Raw genomic sequence first — 16,428 nt, forward strand, 5'->3', positions numbered from 1 at the left:
TTCCTCTCCCTTTAGAACTTTTCATTAGTGCAGAATTTGTTTATGGCTATTTTATTTCAAGATGGTTTAATATTCTCTGTCTTCTCTGTCCAACAAAATAAAATTGTCAGCATGATTTAGTGTGACAGTAACTACTTGAATACCTTTTGCTGAATCCTCCATGTGCCAAGATACTGCTTCATGTTGTTTTTTTAACCCCTGCGCATAGCGTGTCTCTGTAGCCCAACATCCAGCCTAGGATGAGCAGCCCCGCTGTCCGACTGACCCGGCTGTGCAATCCTGCTGTCCCTGTGGGCAGCCCCCCTGGGGCTCTAGACAAGGCCAAAACTGCTTGAAGGCTTAAGATGCTTGCCTAGTGTGCCTGCAGAAATAGTTGGCTTGCATGGCAGGTGGGGAGCTCCAGGTATTGCCCTGGCCCCTGAGGAAGGGCTCAGTGAGAGCAGAGGGAGAGGAAGGGCTTGTGCTTGGTCTCTCATTGTACTTTACATAGAGTAAAGACTGAGACTGAGATTTTTGTTTTGAGAAACTGCATTTCTGAATTTTGTCAGAATTATTTTCTTAGGCTATGTGGTTGTTAACAGACATTTCCTATTCTTTTTGAGGTGAAGAGTGTAACTAACCCTGGCTATGACAGGACCCACTTTGAGAAAACTGGCGTCACTTTAAATCAGCTCCTGTGCAGAAAGACAACTTCTTGTATCTCGACTGACGCAGTTAATGCTTAGGCTCCCAGCACCTTAAAGGTGGGCAGAAGCAAGTGCCTTTATTTCTAGAAGTCATATTACTTGAGTGGGAATCAAGGAAAATCTTGTTATGCTGCTCCATCAAATACATGGGGGCAGAGACTACACTGGGCTTGTTCCTGACTGACATAAAAGTACGCCAAACAGAATTTAGCTGAAAATACATTTCCGTAGAAGTCTAATTTCCCTCTTTCCATTTTAGCTAACAATCAATGTTACTCTGGCAAGCTCGGCATTAGTTTGCCACTACACAGAGGGAGAAATTTTGAGTGTTGTGAAGGCCCTTTAAAATATTGGAGTAGAAAGATGCTAGCAAAACTGAGCAACTAATTACACTTTATGGAGTTTATTGTGCCTTCAAATAGTCATGTGTTACTGCCAATAAAAATAATGGGAATTAAGTGCATACACTGATGAAAGAGTATACATGAATAGTTTATATTTCAGTCTATTGAAATAACAGAACTCTAATTTTTCTCATTGACTGAAAATAGGAGCTATAAAGATAAGAATATTTTTTTTTATATTAATACTGTGAGCACATCTGTGAATTTTATTATCAAGCAAATAGCCATGGAGAATGACAGCTTTTACATTTTAGTAACACAATATTCGGCTTTATTTTTTTGCCTTAAGCTAGAATAAAATTGTAATTAACAATGTTTAACTGACCTAAACATCACTGTAAAATGTGTACTGTTCAATAAAAATGTGATACACTTGCTGATGTACAAAAGCAGGGCTTGTAAAGCCCCAAGACTCAATTTTAAGAAATTTTGTGAGTATGCCTTGCTTAGAAAGTATTTTTAAAAGAGATAATGGCTAAGGATGCATACAGGACAAAATCTTTCAAACTCTTCTTTTCCAGAAGGAATGATGCTACTGTTAATTTTTTCAATGTACAAGAGCATTTGTTTTAGTTTATAAGATGACAACATTGGCTTCTTTTTTAGGTTGTTGCAAGCAAGTTCAATACATTCATTAATTGTGTGTTTTATTTTCCTAAGTAAACCTAGCTTTTCCTCCTCTGTCTTTTCTTCTGAAGTATACTAACATCATTAGCTGAAAAAGGAGTAGACGTCTTTCTGTATTGAAAACTGTCGTGGAACAGAGCTGATAGCTGGGCTATAGTGAATCTGAATTACATTTCATTATTCTTCAGAAAAGAGTAAAACAATTTGATTTCACCGTATTGCAGAGCTGGTAGAGCTTGATTCTTACTTGTACTACAATAATATAAACAGGAAGTAATGAGTGAAATTGAAACATGCTGATATAAAGCTGGGGGACAGATCAGTCTTTGCGGTTTATGTCGCAGTGTGATGGAAAAGAGTTGGATTCATTGCAGCCACACAGTAAAAACCTTTGTTCGTCATTTCAGATTATTGCTTTCAATTAACAGAAAGGAAAATAGTACAGCTTTTCTTTTAGTACTAGTAAGCTGCAGTAGCCTCTCCATCTCTTTGGCTCATTCTGTTCAAGATAACAAAACTATGGAAGAAGCTATTAACATAGATACTACCAGAGATTCCTCATCTGGTTTAAACTTAGAGATGGATAGATGGGAGTAATTCTCTCGTTAGTGGTTTCCATACATTTTATCTTTAAATTATTGTAGTTTTATAACACATTATATTTCTTTCCTTGAACAGCCTGTGCCTATTTTTTCTCTCCCACCCCGCACCTCCATCTTTTATCTTTCCTCTTTCTGACCACTCCATCCCACCACTCCAAAAAAACCCAACCGGACAGTGATTAACCTCATCTCCTGATTTGCAAGAGGGGGGCACAACAGTGATAAACATCCTTTCACCAGAAGCCATGACCGAGGCAGTAAATCTGTGCCAGTTTTGTTGCCCAAAATATACAGATACTCAAAGCTGAAATCGTGTGTTCCTTAATGTGGTTTGGGTACCAAGGTCATCTGCAGTCTTTGCTCTTTGCATTATCATTTGGAGCCACCTGCAGGCAGAGAATATAATTCTATCAAAAAGAAGGAGGCTTTTTGTCACGTGCTGTTTGGGAGGCTGCTGTGATTGTGAACAGGTGCAAAAATGAGAACTTTTTTCACGAACCCATGTTTCTGCATAAATGTTTTTTTTTAAATATGGTTTGCTTTCTGCTGTCTAGGCATGGACCCGATATCTGTATCACTAGAAGAAAATACTGGAAAAGAGGCTACGATATGTGAGAGTAAAGTCTGTTCACACAGGTGAGTGAAAGCAGAGAGGAATCAAAGCTGAAAATCACTGCAATGACACTCAGGACATGATTGGAGGGACACACAGGTGCAGAAGTCCTCAAAAAAGGAAGAGGAGGGTGGAAAGCAACGAATGACCTAGTGGACCAGGAGAAGACAGATTTAGATACGTAATTTGGCATGCCCAGCACGTCTGGTAGAAAACACTAAAAAATAATAAATAATAAAAAATAAAAAGGAGGGGAAGGACAGCACAAGACACTGTGATGACTTGGCACTGACTTGAATAAGTGAGATCTTTGTTTTACTTGCTGCAAGGATGAGAAAGGAGAATGGTGTCCCCAGTTATTTCCAAATGCCAGCTGGAGACCTCAGCAAGACTCTGCAATTCAGTTCCTTTGTTTGACAGTAATGGTGCTGGCAACTTTGCCCATTTCATGCTGTGCAGATTCAAAATTGCTGGAACCCGCTGAGGCTACAAACAGCTTTCCATATTTACAACCCTTTTTAATTTTGTTTTGACCATCCATGTTGATCAGTGTTCTCTTAACAATCTTGGGAAGACTGCAGGTGAGTGTGTGAAATAATATTAACTCTAATCAAGAGACATACCACTTCAGTGAAATATAACATTATGCATAAACTAATTTCCTATCAAGGAACTTAAGTGTTTATCCATCATGTTTTCCAAGTACTTCCCACTCTCATTAAGTTTTCTGAGTGGTAGTGTATCAAGTGCCTTTCTAAAGTACTTTTGCGTTATCTACTATGTTTCTTTTCACTGAGTCTCTTGGTAAGTCCCACTAAAAGAGCCACTTACAGATTTACGTCTTCTTTTAACCAAAGTATACTAATTCTGTGTAACCCTCTACGTTTGCGTCTCTGAGGGTAGCACAGAAACCAGAAGAAGACCTCGCCATTTTCTGCATAAAGCCATGCAGGAAATTATCCTCTCCTTCTTTTCTACTAGCTATTCAGATGATAAAGAGGGTCTTCTTCTCAGAAGTGTATTTTCCTCAGGTAGTGGAATTCACCCAAGAGTCATTTGTTTTAACCATCTGTCCCACGTCCCTTAGTGTTGACTCATTCTTAGCCTCCCCATGGTTAGCTGGTCTATTACAGGCTGTAAAATAGCCTAGATTATCTTACTGTCTGTCTGCATATAGTTTGCTGCCATACCATTTATTGTAGTTTGTCTTTCATGTCACTGACTGTGTCATTTTTAGTGTACGAAGTAGGAAATTTTCATGGGAAGCTGCTTAGAGTTCTGAGGAGGAAGGAAAGGCTGGAATGACAAAGAAAGGGGAGATGCAAGATAAACTGCACAGTGTGGGCTGTGATTAGCAACTAAACAAGGTAGGAGGTAAGGCAGAATGAGTGGACGATGCTGATGAGGCTCTCAGACTGCTCAGAGATCCAGCAGCTCTGATGTCAGGTTCCCGTTTTTCAGCAGGGAAGCTTCCGGGGCCAAGAAATGAGAAGTAGGAGCACATCAGTGTCTTACAGTAGGACAGGAGGTGATCTGAGGTCCAGGGGCTTTTCTGCAAAGTGTCTGAGGTGAGCAGTGGGAGCCAAAGTCTTTGTTGAAAGACTGTTATTCAAAAGAAACCCCTACTGAAGGCATTTTCCACTTAATTCTGCTCTCTACCACTGTGATTTCATCCAGTTCTATTGGCTTAGATGGTTACTCTGAATTTACACTGAGATAGCTGAGAAAAGCACATGATGTAGATTCTGCAAGCAGTCACATGAGGAAGTTTAATTTCACAGCACCCACAAAAGTTTAATGAGGCCAAGTTTCCCTTGTGAAGCAGTTCATCAGTGTCAGCATTCATCTCAGCAGGGGTTGTCCATCAGCATGTGCTGCTCACATCGGAGGGACATGGCTGCTCACGTCGGAAGGACATGGCTTTGAAGTGTAATATCTGACACTGGACAGATGCAAGTAGAAGCTAGTGATGTTAAGATTATTGATGTTGTAGAAGACCCTAAATGCTCAAGGTTAGTGCTCCGCTGAAATAGGCAAGGACATTGCCTCCTTTTTTGACAGGCCACAATATCAAAGAGATCAAAGAAGAATATCAGTGGTAGAAGACAAAGGAGTAGTTAAAACCAAGGTGAACTGGTCCTGTTGTGTGTAAATATATGTATTATATCCCTTGGGATCAATATTCAGACTTCAGCTGTCCTTGTTTCTTGTTCTATAAATTACCTAGCTAGAGGGACCAGCTGTAAAGCACTGAAGCTAAATGACAGAGTAAGAAGATGAGTGGGGAACTCAAGGCAAACAGCAAGTAAAATCTGAGAGAAGCAGGCCCTTCTTTATAAATTGCCTGACGCGTGCCAAACGAAATGTGATGCTGACAGATGTAAAGTGATACTCAGCAAAAATAAACATAAGCAGAAAATGAGTAGAACTGAGCTATAACAGAAGGACTTTGAATAAGACCTTGACGAGATGGTGGTACTTGCTCAGACCATTGTCTGATGATAAGGGAAATCAATTTAAAAGCATAGGAGTCTTGGAATACAAAAAATGCATAGTGACATTTGATGAAATGCTAAGAATGCTGTGTGTCTCTAACTCAGCCACTGTGACTCCAAATGGTAAGCAAATAACAAAAAAAAAAGGGCAGAACTTTGATTCTGATTTATATATGACTAAGTCCCAGAAGGCTGCTAGAGGTAATTGGGTCAGTAGAGAATTTAAATACCCCTAGGACTTCTGTTTGGGTGGGAAAAAATATTTGGGCAATTTGTTTCACCTGTGCTGTTACCATGGAAGATTCATGCCTTCTCATTAGCAGCCCTCTCCCTAACACTGCGACCAGCAAGGACACAAGAACTGCTCAGCTCAGACTACAGAATCTCACATGGAGTCTCACCTTTTGGCCCTTGTTTCTTGCCACAGTGCCTGCATCTCATAATACCAGAGTTTCATTTCAGCTCTAGGACATCACTGGCTAGATGCACCTGTGGTCGGCATCAGTCCAGTCTCAGAGTGAGGAGAGGGATGTGGAGCTGCACCACAATCAAAATTCAGAACAACCACTGAAGAGATATCTGATCCCTGCTGGATTATAAAATCTCTTTGATTTCACTTGTCCTAGCTTTTTACCTCTGTAACTCAGCTGAACAACTCAGCTGAACCTATAAAGCATTTTGTAAAGCTGAAGCCACTTCTCTCAGTCCTAGGGCTTAGCATCTTTTGCTGCAAGGAGCTGTTTTCTTGTTTCACAGAGCAGATGGTCTCCATGCAGGTCAGATTCTTTGGATGGGTAAGACAAAACAGTGAGCATAGGACCACTGCTACCTCACTTTCCTTACTACAAGAATCCTGCCTAGATCGGCATGAGAATTTGCATTCCTCTTATCTGTTTATGCTATTTAAAAGTTAGATGTCTGTCAAATCCCCTTTTGTAGTCAATAAAGGGAATTAAACACTCCCAGAGTCAGAGTCATCCTGAGGCCTAACATAGATGGGAGCTACTTACTTATTTCCATTATCTGTAAGGGAACCCAGATAACTAATTTAAGATTGAAGTTAAGATTACTCAGGGCTGAGGAATCTAATGGCAAATAGGATCACTTCCCAGTGGTCTGATCTGTGCCCTTCCTGAACTGAGACAGGTGATCTCAAAATCCTTCTAGCAAAGATTACAGTCATGTAAAGACAGCAAATCTATTGCCAGCCTTGCATAACTCACTAGACAATTTACTAGTTATGGAAACCATCTTTACATAGAGAGGTACTTGGGCTCTGCTAGTGAAGCCATGTTTTAATGTGGAGAATCTGTACTAACGTGAACTAAATCACGGAATTAACATCATTATACCTGATGGGATCATTAAAAATTACACAGAGCATGGCATAGTGGGGCAACCTTAAATTCAACTCCGATTAATCCTCTTTGTTTTAGTAAAAAGCACAGACCAGAGAGTGATTTCTTCATAATATATTGTAATATTGTAATATGGGCTACCAATTACTGTACTTGAGTGTTATGATTATTTAGTCCTTTATTCCACAGTAATTATCTGTATAAAATCAAATTAGATCTTGTGAATATTAACTTCAAGACTAGCAGAGTAAAGTTGAGGAAAGTGGGAGATAAAATTATGCAGAACTTCACATCTCTGTTTTATCACTCATCAGACAATACATGTTCTGTATTTTATGCTGGAAGAAGCAGGATAAACATCTTTGTAATTTGTCTTCAGTTTTGCAGCTTAATATTTGGGCAATCAAGTTTTATTAAGTCCCTTTTTTCTCATAACAGGGTAAAAACATACGACTGCGGAGAAAGAATTGCTGGCTGGTTCTCTATGTTTCTTGGTCGTCCATGTCGCTTGATAAGACAAAGTTCAGACATGAAAAACAGGTTGCATCAGAAAAATACAAAAGGTACATTGTCATTCTTAAAAATCTTTGTGATTCCTCACTTAGTAAACATCAGGCTCATGGACATCATACTGACTATGATTACCATGATAAAGGGTGAGAGTCATGCAATATTGATCTAGTAGGTTTCAAAGTGTACATTTATAACCAAATTGGTTTTATGCTGCCCTTCTACTTCTTACATGTGGTGATAATGTACAGATACATGAGTCTGAGTTTTTTTTATAGTTTTGCCCATGATTTTGTCTGGAAACTCAATCAACATTTTGAAAAATGATCACGAAAAAACTATAAACAAAGAATTTATTCTTGGACTAAATTTCATTATAAAAAGGATAAAATGGAAAGAGCATTGAAAATCCATCGATATTGCTCTTGTAAATTGTTCTACAAATGTGGTAAATTGTCAGCTCTATCTCAGTTTCTAAATGCATTGCGTCATTACCATTTACAGGGTTGAGGGGATTCTTGGAATCTTTCCTTAGCGCCTGGAGCCCAGTGAATATGTTTTAATGAGAATGTATAAGAGATCAAAGGAAAGATGAGGTGAAATAACTAGTATAATTTTCCTGATTTTTAATGATCATTTTATAATGTTGGATTGATTTTTTTAGGTCTGGCACCTGCTACAAACATCTCACTCTCTCTTGTGAATGAAGCACAGTACCTCCTGATAAATGTAGCAAGCATTCTGCAGCTGAAAGAGCATATTTCTGCAAGGTAAGATTCTTCTGTCTCCAAATTTCAGCGGTGTTGAGCTCCAGAATCTCGCCATAAGGTGCCAATATACCTGTTTTATCTGGAAATTTAGGGATAGTTACTTTTCAGCGTTTAACAAATTTGTAGGTACTAAACTTCTATAATTACTCATTCCTGTATGACTTCTGAAAATCTGGATTAAATGCTTGAACATAATCTTTCTGCCAGTGATCTTTAGGAAGACTTAAACAAAATTCTTGTCAAATTATTTGGAGGCAGGACACTATTGGGAACCAGCCAATTTCTATTTGTGGGAAGAACAAGGATAATTAGGTTTTCTCAACATAAATAATCTGGCAGGTGAAAATATAAAATCTTGCTACTTGCTGAACTGTTTCTTTCCTATGGGAAGGATTAAGGTTTAGAGCAAACATTCACAACAGAAATATTTTAAAACTACTTGCAAGACTGGATTATTTTCAGTTCTTAATGGGACTTGGCTTTACTTGTACAAAAGTGGGAGATACAAGCAGCAAATGAAGCACTGAGCCAGCCCACTGTTCAAAGACAAGGAACCCATTACTAACTACATTTTCATATGCTGACAATAGAAGGTTGTTGTTTCTTGAATATAACTATGACACGCTCAAATTCCACAGAAAATCTGCCCTCAAGGCCTCCATCATAGCTGTGCATCCCACAGCCCCAGCATTTGTCTCTGAGCACCCTTTTCCTGTCACACCAAACTTCCCTGCCTCTCCTTGGAGTCATCTCTCTTAGTCACCCACCAAACTTGCACCCTGCATTGAAATTCCTGTTTTGACTAGAGGATGAATATACATACATATATATATATATATATATATATATCTGTAAGAGGATACGTATATAGCTTCAGGATTTAAAAGCACTGACTGCCTGAATAAAGCATCATTACAGACCACTGGAGCTTGCATTGCCTGAGGGTTTGCTTTCTTTAGGAGAAGCCAGTTGGGCAATTTTAGCATATCATGGCAGTGCTGCTCTGGGAAAAATGCCTGGAAAAGGTTTGAATCAGTCCATCTCTCAGCTGTTTTGACTACTCTTTCTCAGTGATAGTTAATGCCTTCTTTCGAGGCTGGGTTACATCTTCTTGGGAGGACACCACTTGCAGGCTTCTAGACTTTTTCCATGGTAAGACCCAGTGAGGAACCTTACAGACATGGGATCTGAGTGCAAAGAAGAGGAGTAAGGCACCAGAGGGGGCAGCAAGTGAGGGTGAAGGAGGAGCGGGAACTTTGGTAAAACATGCAATGTCAGGGGATTTTGCACCTGCTATCTTCCAGTACAACTAGGCTTGTAATCTCCTTCTCCTCAAAGAAAATTCCATATGTGTCTGGAGCTGCCATGGTGCCCCAGAAGCTTCTTGCTTCCCACTCTGCAGCACAAGTCAGAAAACTTCTCCCTATTTTGCCATGCAGTGCTTTCTCAGGGTGCTGGGGAAATGAATTCAGTATAGATACACAGCACCATCATTCTGCACTGTTACTAAATCGTGGTGCCCAAACTTTCCAAGTGCTGAACTGTGCAATGTACTTTCAAGAATCTGTACATGTGGGTCTTTATTAAATGTTTTTCTTAGGAAGTATTATTTAGCCTCTTGGCATGTGGGTTTGATTTTGTTTAATGGAAACCTGCTAATATTTATAAAACAATTTCAATCTTCAATTTAGTTTTAATAATTTCTCTGTTTGTATCTTCTGTAAGTAAAAATTAATCTTCTAGTTTGCACTTGGCTCTTGAGAGGTGATCTAAAACAGAAGCAGCAGTTTAATTAAAAATTAGAATGTAACATGCTGTTGGAGAGCTATATGTATATGGAGACATCCGCCTCTCTGGTGTTGCCTTTACAGGTTACCTCCATGAAAATCCCCGTGGCCTGGCCTTATGCTCAAATGCTTTTGCTAGAAATACGCCCCTGAAGATGCAAAAACTCATTTTCAAGTTTGCCTGTTAAATATATGTAATGCATTCTACAATTGCATGGCCTGCTACTGTGAGAAGTCCAAAGTACCCAAGCTAGCTTTGGCAAAATACACTGATTTTCACAACAGATCCTGGTTGAGATTTGCAGGATGAAGATGCCTGTCACTCCCTCGAGCCAATGCATGTTTTCAGGGGGTGGCAAATGATGGGCATTTACTCAGACACATGCTGCCAAGTATTTTGAAGCAGTTCTGAGGGCTGGGGAGAGGCACAGGAGAGTCAAGGTATTCTGAAGATGAGCCTGAGCATGCTGAAGGCAGAGGCTAGGAGTAGGGGCACTGCAGTCTTGAAGGATCAGCAGCAAGGGATAAAACAGTAGAAACTAGAAATAGTTTTCAGCAGCTGGCTCAGAACGCTGCGTGCCCAGCTGTGAGGTTACTGGGGCTTTTGATGCCCCCACCAGTACCAGCTGGGGTGGCAAGCACTGAAAAGTCACAAAACACATTCAAAACTGGAGGCCACACAGCAGCCAGGCTCCAAGAGCCCACAGCAAAGCTGGGAAGCACAGCAGAATAACTGCGCTGACCAACTGCTATTTTCCTCTCTGTCTGCCTGAGCATCGGCATAGTTTACACTTTCTGTTGGCTCCCATTTCCTGCAATCATTACAAATTTTGTCTCGGCCATGGGATTGCTTGTGGGATCTCGAGGGAAAACCTGTAGCCCTTCAGCTTCCCATCCCATCTTCTACCCCCAGGCTGCTGGAGCCCTTGTGAACAGCTAAGGCTCGGTGGAGCCGGGCTTGTGTAATTTGATTGAAAGTCTGCACAGGCCATTTAGCCTTACGCACATTTGTCTGCTAAAGAACACCATCCAGACTATTTTAAATAAAAATAAAGCTCTTTTTTTTTCATCTAACAGGACTCTTCTGCCAAGACTGCTTGATGTGAACAGTTTTCCCTGGGCTTTGATTTTGCATGGTTTTCTTCATTTTAGTTATAACACATTTTAAACTGTACATCCTTACTTTGTTTAAATATTTTTTTACCAGGACAGAAACTTCTCTGTTCACTGCTGACCCAGGTTTGTGCCTCTGCTGTGGGGTGTCATATCCTAAAGTTGTCAGACCACAGACCACTGATGGAGTATCAAAACCTGTTCACATCCATAATAGCTCATGTAAAAGAAACAATCTTCCCTGCTAATAATGGCGCTGAGAGAAGTCCTTTGCAAATTTTAGGGGTGTCTTTTTTTCTGGTACTGATCAAGTCTTCCTTTAGAAGGAAAGTGCAGAATGACATTTCAAAGGTACAGCCAGATTTCTGATATTTGTATGCAGTCTGCTGCTCTGTCTGCCTCATATATGTTCTCCGCACTGACACAAATCTACACTCTGGCAGTTCAAGTGCTTGTAAAGAGGTGGAGATATCGCCGCACAGAGATTAATTTTTTTCAAAATACCTATCATTTGGTGCAATCTGCTGCATCCCAAAGGCAAATAATAATAATATGAGGAATACATTCACTCATAAAATGCCTCTACTGGCCTTTTTCACCTTCAGCGTCTGCTGTTTTTGTCCCTTTTACGACTGCAGCATGTGCAGAATAAGTTTCTATTTGCTTTGGTTTTAGAAGCATTTAATGAGTCAAATGATTGCTAACTCAAAAGATCTTTTCATTTGTTACCATTAGCCTTACATATGATAACTAATAAGGAATTTTCTGATATGCACTGTTCGCAATCACCTGTCTACATGTTTTTGTACCTCCTTCACAGTTCCAGGTTACACCTCTGAAGAAGCCACCTAGAGGATTACAAATTAAAATCAAAGGATTATAAATTATAGTTGAAGGCTTAGAAATTATAGTTAAATACCTTGTGCCATTTTCATAGCCTTTGTAATAAAATTTGATCCAGGTTATGCTGGAGAAACATTTGCTGAATCATATTAGCTACTAGATTCTTGCAGCACAGATACCGAGTGCAGAACTAGTTAATAAACCTTACTATTTCTTTTTCTTTGTCAACTCTGTGAGACAGATTGGAAGAGCCATTGGAAATACAGGAATTAATCCCACGTTTCCGTGCCAACATTGTCATCAGTGCACCAGAGTCCTTTGAAGAAGAAGAGTGGGCTGAGATTTCAATAGGTGATCTGCGATTCCAGGTGTGAACTCATCTCCCTTGTCCTAGTCCCAGTCTATCATGAAGTATTTTGACCCCTGGAGACAGAGCAATTTTTCAGAAGGCTTTGACTGGAACATGGGCAGCACAGTTTGTACAGATGAAATTTATGAAGTGTGTAAAAAAAACTGTGACCTGTGGCAGACATGCTTCAATATAATTGAGAGGTTTTGACATATTTCTCCACACCTTTTTTTTTTTTAATTTCATAATTCATAAAATTTCCCACCTCTATCAAACTGAGCAGAAAAATAATCACTGTTTCAAGGCAGTTTGCAGCAAATACTTAGCCAGCATGTCACGAGAGAATACTGGTTGCTGTTGAGCATTATAGTCCAAATGTAACCTCGGATTGCTACACATATCAAGCAACTGACTGCCAAAAGATTGGACATGAATACAAGTAAACAGTTGCTGTCTGTTGCCCTCTGTTGTCTGCATTTTGTCTTAATCTCCATTCAAGAAATGTTTCTAAGTCTAGCCTGGCAGGGATTTTTCATATGTTATGCTTCGTATCGTATTTGACAACATAATGTGCTTTGTACTATAAGGAAAATGCTGAAGAGTTAGACTTTGTTGGCAAATACATTCTTTTGAGAAAAACTTCAACAAAGGATCCATGAAGAAGCTACACGTGAAACCTAAGGGAATGATGCACCCATGTATTACGTGTTCTGTTGGATTTGACTGGTCCTTAGGTTTGGAATATCTATTTGAAAATGTGTTGCCTAGGATGTGAAAGTGGCTTATCCATTGTTTTCTTAGGGATGATAATGAAGGTGTAAATAACAGAAGTGCTACGGTCAGATCTAGGAGGTGTGATGGACATCACTCCTGTTTATTTCTGGTCAGCGTACTGTAAGAAATGGAGAGGCCATTTTTTCAGTAAGGGTGGAAATTATGACTTATCTGCTCTCTTCTTGTGTGTACTTTGATCAGTAAGCTGTAATATGAGTTACAGAAAAATTAGGAAAAATTCCATTAGGTAGGATATGAGGACAAAATCCATGGTGCATAGCTTGTTGGAGGCTGGAGTTGCACTAGTCTCAGCTCAGGATCCTGTTGTGGAAGATACTGTAAAACTACAGAATAAAAGGGCATTCCTGTTTCTGGCATTGAAGAACACAAGCTGAAAATAGAAAAGCTTATGCAGCTTGCATTGTCTTTTCCAGTCTCTGCTAGGTCCTTATTCACATACCGATGAAGTAACAGTAGAAATTACATTAATGGTACTTGATGCCAGGAAAATGGTAGAAGCTGTTGCAAAAAGCAAAGCAGGGAAAAGTATGTCCTTCTCTGTCTTGTTTTCTTGTTCTTTTAATAAAATATTAAAGTTATGGAAAATCGTCTCCTGAAAAAGCTGAGCCAAACGTATGATTTTGATGATTACACTGAAGAGTTGTACAAGCAGTTCTAGATGTACCTCAAAGAACTGAAACAGCACTTCAGATCAGCATACAAAAATGTTTGCAGTGTCAGCTTTAATTATATGCCCTATTTGAGATTTATGACACATGTTACAAAAGTAGAATGTGTATATTGAGATACTGTTAAGACAGTTTCTATATAACATACAGCTTTGCTAGAGTTAGGGTTACAATGTTAAGGAAAACTGGAATATGTCTTCCTTCTTAATTTTAATTAGATAAGAAGAAATTCACTGCAGGTTTTTTTCCCTAAAAGCACACCCTAGTTCAAACAAGGATTAACTTTAAGACCATGCTTTTTATGATGTTACAGTAGAGGTTTTCATTATTCCTTCTGATTATATAAACTTGTGAAAATTCACATCTTGCATTCTGATTATGTACAGGTGCTATGCCTGTAAGAAAGAATGGGGAATATTGTGTATTTCAGCTGCACTGAACCAATGTAGACCAAACCCTGTTAGTTTAACTCCAAGAAAATTCTCCTTGGGTAAATCCTGTGGTGGTAGCTTAATTTTGTATTCAGTTCCCCTTTGGGCAAGTAGCCCTGCCAGCCTGAAGATGAAGTGAAGCCATTAGGAAATACAAATATGTAAATGTTTTTGATTTCTCAGATTCTTTCTCTGGGAAAGTTTTCCTGAAAAAAAAGAAAAGAAAAAACGAATTAAAAAATTAGTGAGACTTTAGCAAGTAGATCCTTTGAAAATGTACCTGCATTAGGTGAACAGACCTGACCCCTTACATAATGAAAGCATAAAAGGACACAGGAAAAGTATGTGAAAGATATATTTTTAAGATATTATGATGGTCAGAAGCTTGTACTGTTCTGTGTTGTACTGCTTTGTTATACAGCTATGAACCTTCTTTAACTGAAATTTCAGGTTGTGGGTCCGTGTAGCAGATGTCAAATAATCTGCATTGATCAACAGTCTGGGGAACGAAACAAAGAATTTCTGCAGTCTCTTTCTGCTGCCAGAGGTAGAAAGGTCAGTACAATACGCCAAAATAGCTGTGTAGAAAGATGTAGTGACTTCACTGCAGGCATAGTGAAATATCTGCTGAGTGAATATTCACGATTAAGTTGTTATGCTAATGGTTACCATTTGTTTTTTCAGTAAAAAGAGGATGCACTTAGAACCCAGATATGACATGGCTTATTTCCATAAAATGCTCAACATGTATTTTATTTGGAAATTTGCTATTAATATGCATTATTTTTTACTGTGCTTGCTTTTATTCATTGTGTACTGCTTTACAATGTGTTTACACTAGCTGATGCACTGACGTCATTCAACAAGAGAAATCTGCAGAAAAGTCAGAGTGTTTGAAACGATACGGTTAGCTCATAAGATTAACTTTATTCTTACTGTGAGAAACTACTTAGCAGGAAAAACAGCAGATGTGAATATAGTCAGAGTGGAGGGTAATTGATTAAGAAAGTGACTGGAGAATAAGCATGAAATACAGGCCGTCATTTGGAGTCCTTCTGCTTCCTAAGGTTGCATTGCTTCTTGGAATTGAGAGTGCTCAGACGACGGCTAGACAGTTTGGCATCCCAAAAGCTTCACAAATCTCCTCATAAGTATTTATTTAGCTGAAAATCCTTGCTCTAAATTCATTGCTTCTTGTTCATTAAGCTTCTGTTGTAAAAGTTCGTTAGCCAGTTCAGGGCTCAGAAGCCTCACCAATACCAGCCAAGCACCAGAGACTGGGCACGGCACAGAGGCAGAACAGTAACAAAGAGGCTGAAAATTATTCCCCCAAACAATGCACAGACAAGAGACAAATAATGCATTCTTTGTTTGGAAAAAAAATAATAAATTGATTTGTCTCAGTGACTCATTAAGCTACACTTTCAGTGAATGTTATCCTTGGTGAGTAGCTCCGCTGGCTCCGTCTGGGACCCAGCTGCCTGGTGTAGAGGGAGACGGGGAGAGGGGAGCAGGCAGAGCTGGCTCTCTCGGCACAGCTTCCTGCTGACCTGAGATGGCTTAGGGTTCCACGGCAGGCTCTGACATGCAGATCGCCACAGCACATGTGCCTTTGTGCCATGAGCTCCTGGCCATGGTGGGTAGCCTGAGGACAAAAGCCCTCTCCAGGTAATTGTGAGCCACAGCTGGAACATCTGGGACACTCTGGAGCGCATACTGGAGCTCCGGGTATGGATGCTGCCCAGCTGCCACACGGGGTGCGGTATGTGGAGGACTTTCTATACCCACCTGGATTTTACTGGATTGTGACTTGAATCCTCTGTGGAGGGAGAGCACTCTGTGTTCAACGACCTTCCCAAATGGCAACAAAACCTTACCCGGGATGCAGATTCTCAGGAGAGGCAAAGCACCTTCTGCATGTTTCCTACAGCAATGACAAACTTCTCTTTCATTCTGATTAACTCAACAATGCAAAGATTTTCTTGATACAAGCACTCCTAGAACCAAGTAACTCGTTGAAACAGAACTAAGGCGGAGAGAGCAATCCAGCCTCTCGAGAACAGCCTGGCACCAGATAAAAGACGTGTGGCAAGGCGAGGCACGGCAGAGCACAGTGCTGCTGTTCACAGCGGGGGAGTGCTCTGCTTCCCTCCGCTGCACAGCGATTTTCATGCTTCAAAGAACCGGGCCTTCAGCTTTTTTTATTTTTCCCAGCCTTCAGCCCTGCTGGCAGATGGGGTCTTGTGAGCGTGCCTTGCTCTGCAAAAGGCCAAGTCCTCTGGGTTAGCTTGACAGCTGAAAGAGATAGTTTGAACTGGTAGTTTTGCCTGAAATGGTCTGAGAAGACCTCAGAGCCCATCCGTTCTGCAAGTCATCT

General features: G+C 40.0%; 1 protein-coding gene across 3 annotated transcripts in view; it reads left to right on the plus strand.

Annotated features, from left to right (window-relative positions):
• Window positions 1–16,428, plus strand: part of MOCOS (molybdenum cofactor sulfurase) — a 233,202-nt gene that overhangs the window by 207,742 nt on the left and 9,032 nt on the right. For all 3 annotated transcript variants that reach the window (XM_075416697.1, XM_075416699.1, XM_075416700.1), the window contains 5 exons: window positions 2,874–2,955; window positions 7,224–7,348; window positions 7,960–8,065; window positions 12,050–12,176; window positions 14,502–14,606. In XM_075416697.1, the coding sequence (XP_075272812.1) occupies window positions 2,874–2,955; window positions 7,224–7,348; window positions 7,960–8,065; window positions 12,050–12,176; window positions 14,502–14,606 (545 nt within the window). The remainder of the gene's footprint in view (window positions 1–2,873; window positions 2,956–7,223; window positions 7,349–7,959; window positions 8,066–12,049; window positions 12,177–14,501; window positions 14,607–16,428) is intronic.

The sequence above is a fragment of the Opisthocomus hoazin genome, chromosome 3 (genome assembly GCF_030867145.1).
Source record: "Opisthocomus hoazin isolate bOpiHoa1 chromosome 3, bOpiHoa1.hap1, whole genome shotgun sequence".
Classification (NCBI taxonomy): Eukaryota; Metazoa; Chordata; class Aves; order Opisthocomiformes; family Opisthocomidae; genus Opisthocomus; species Opisthocomus hoazin.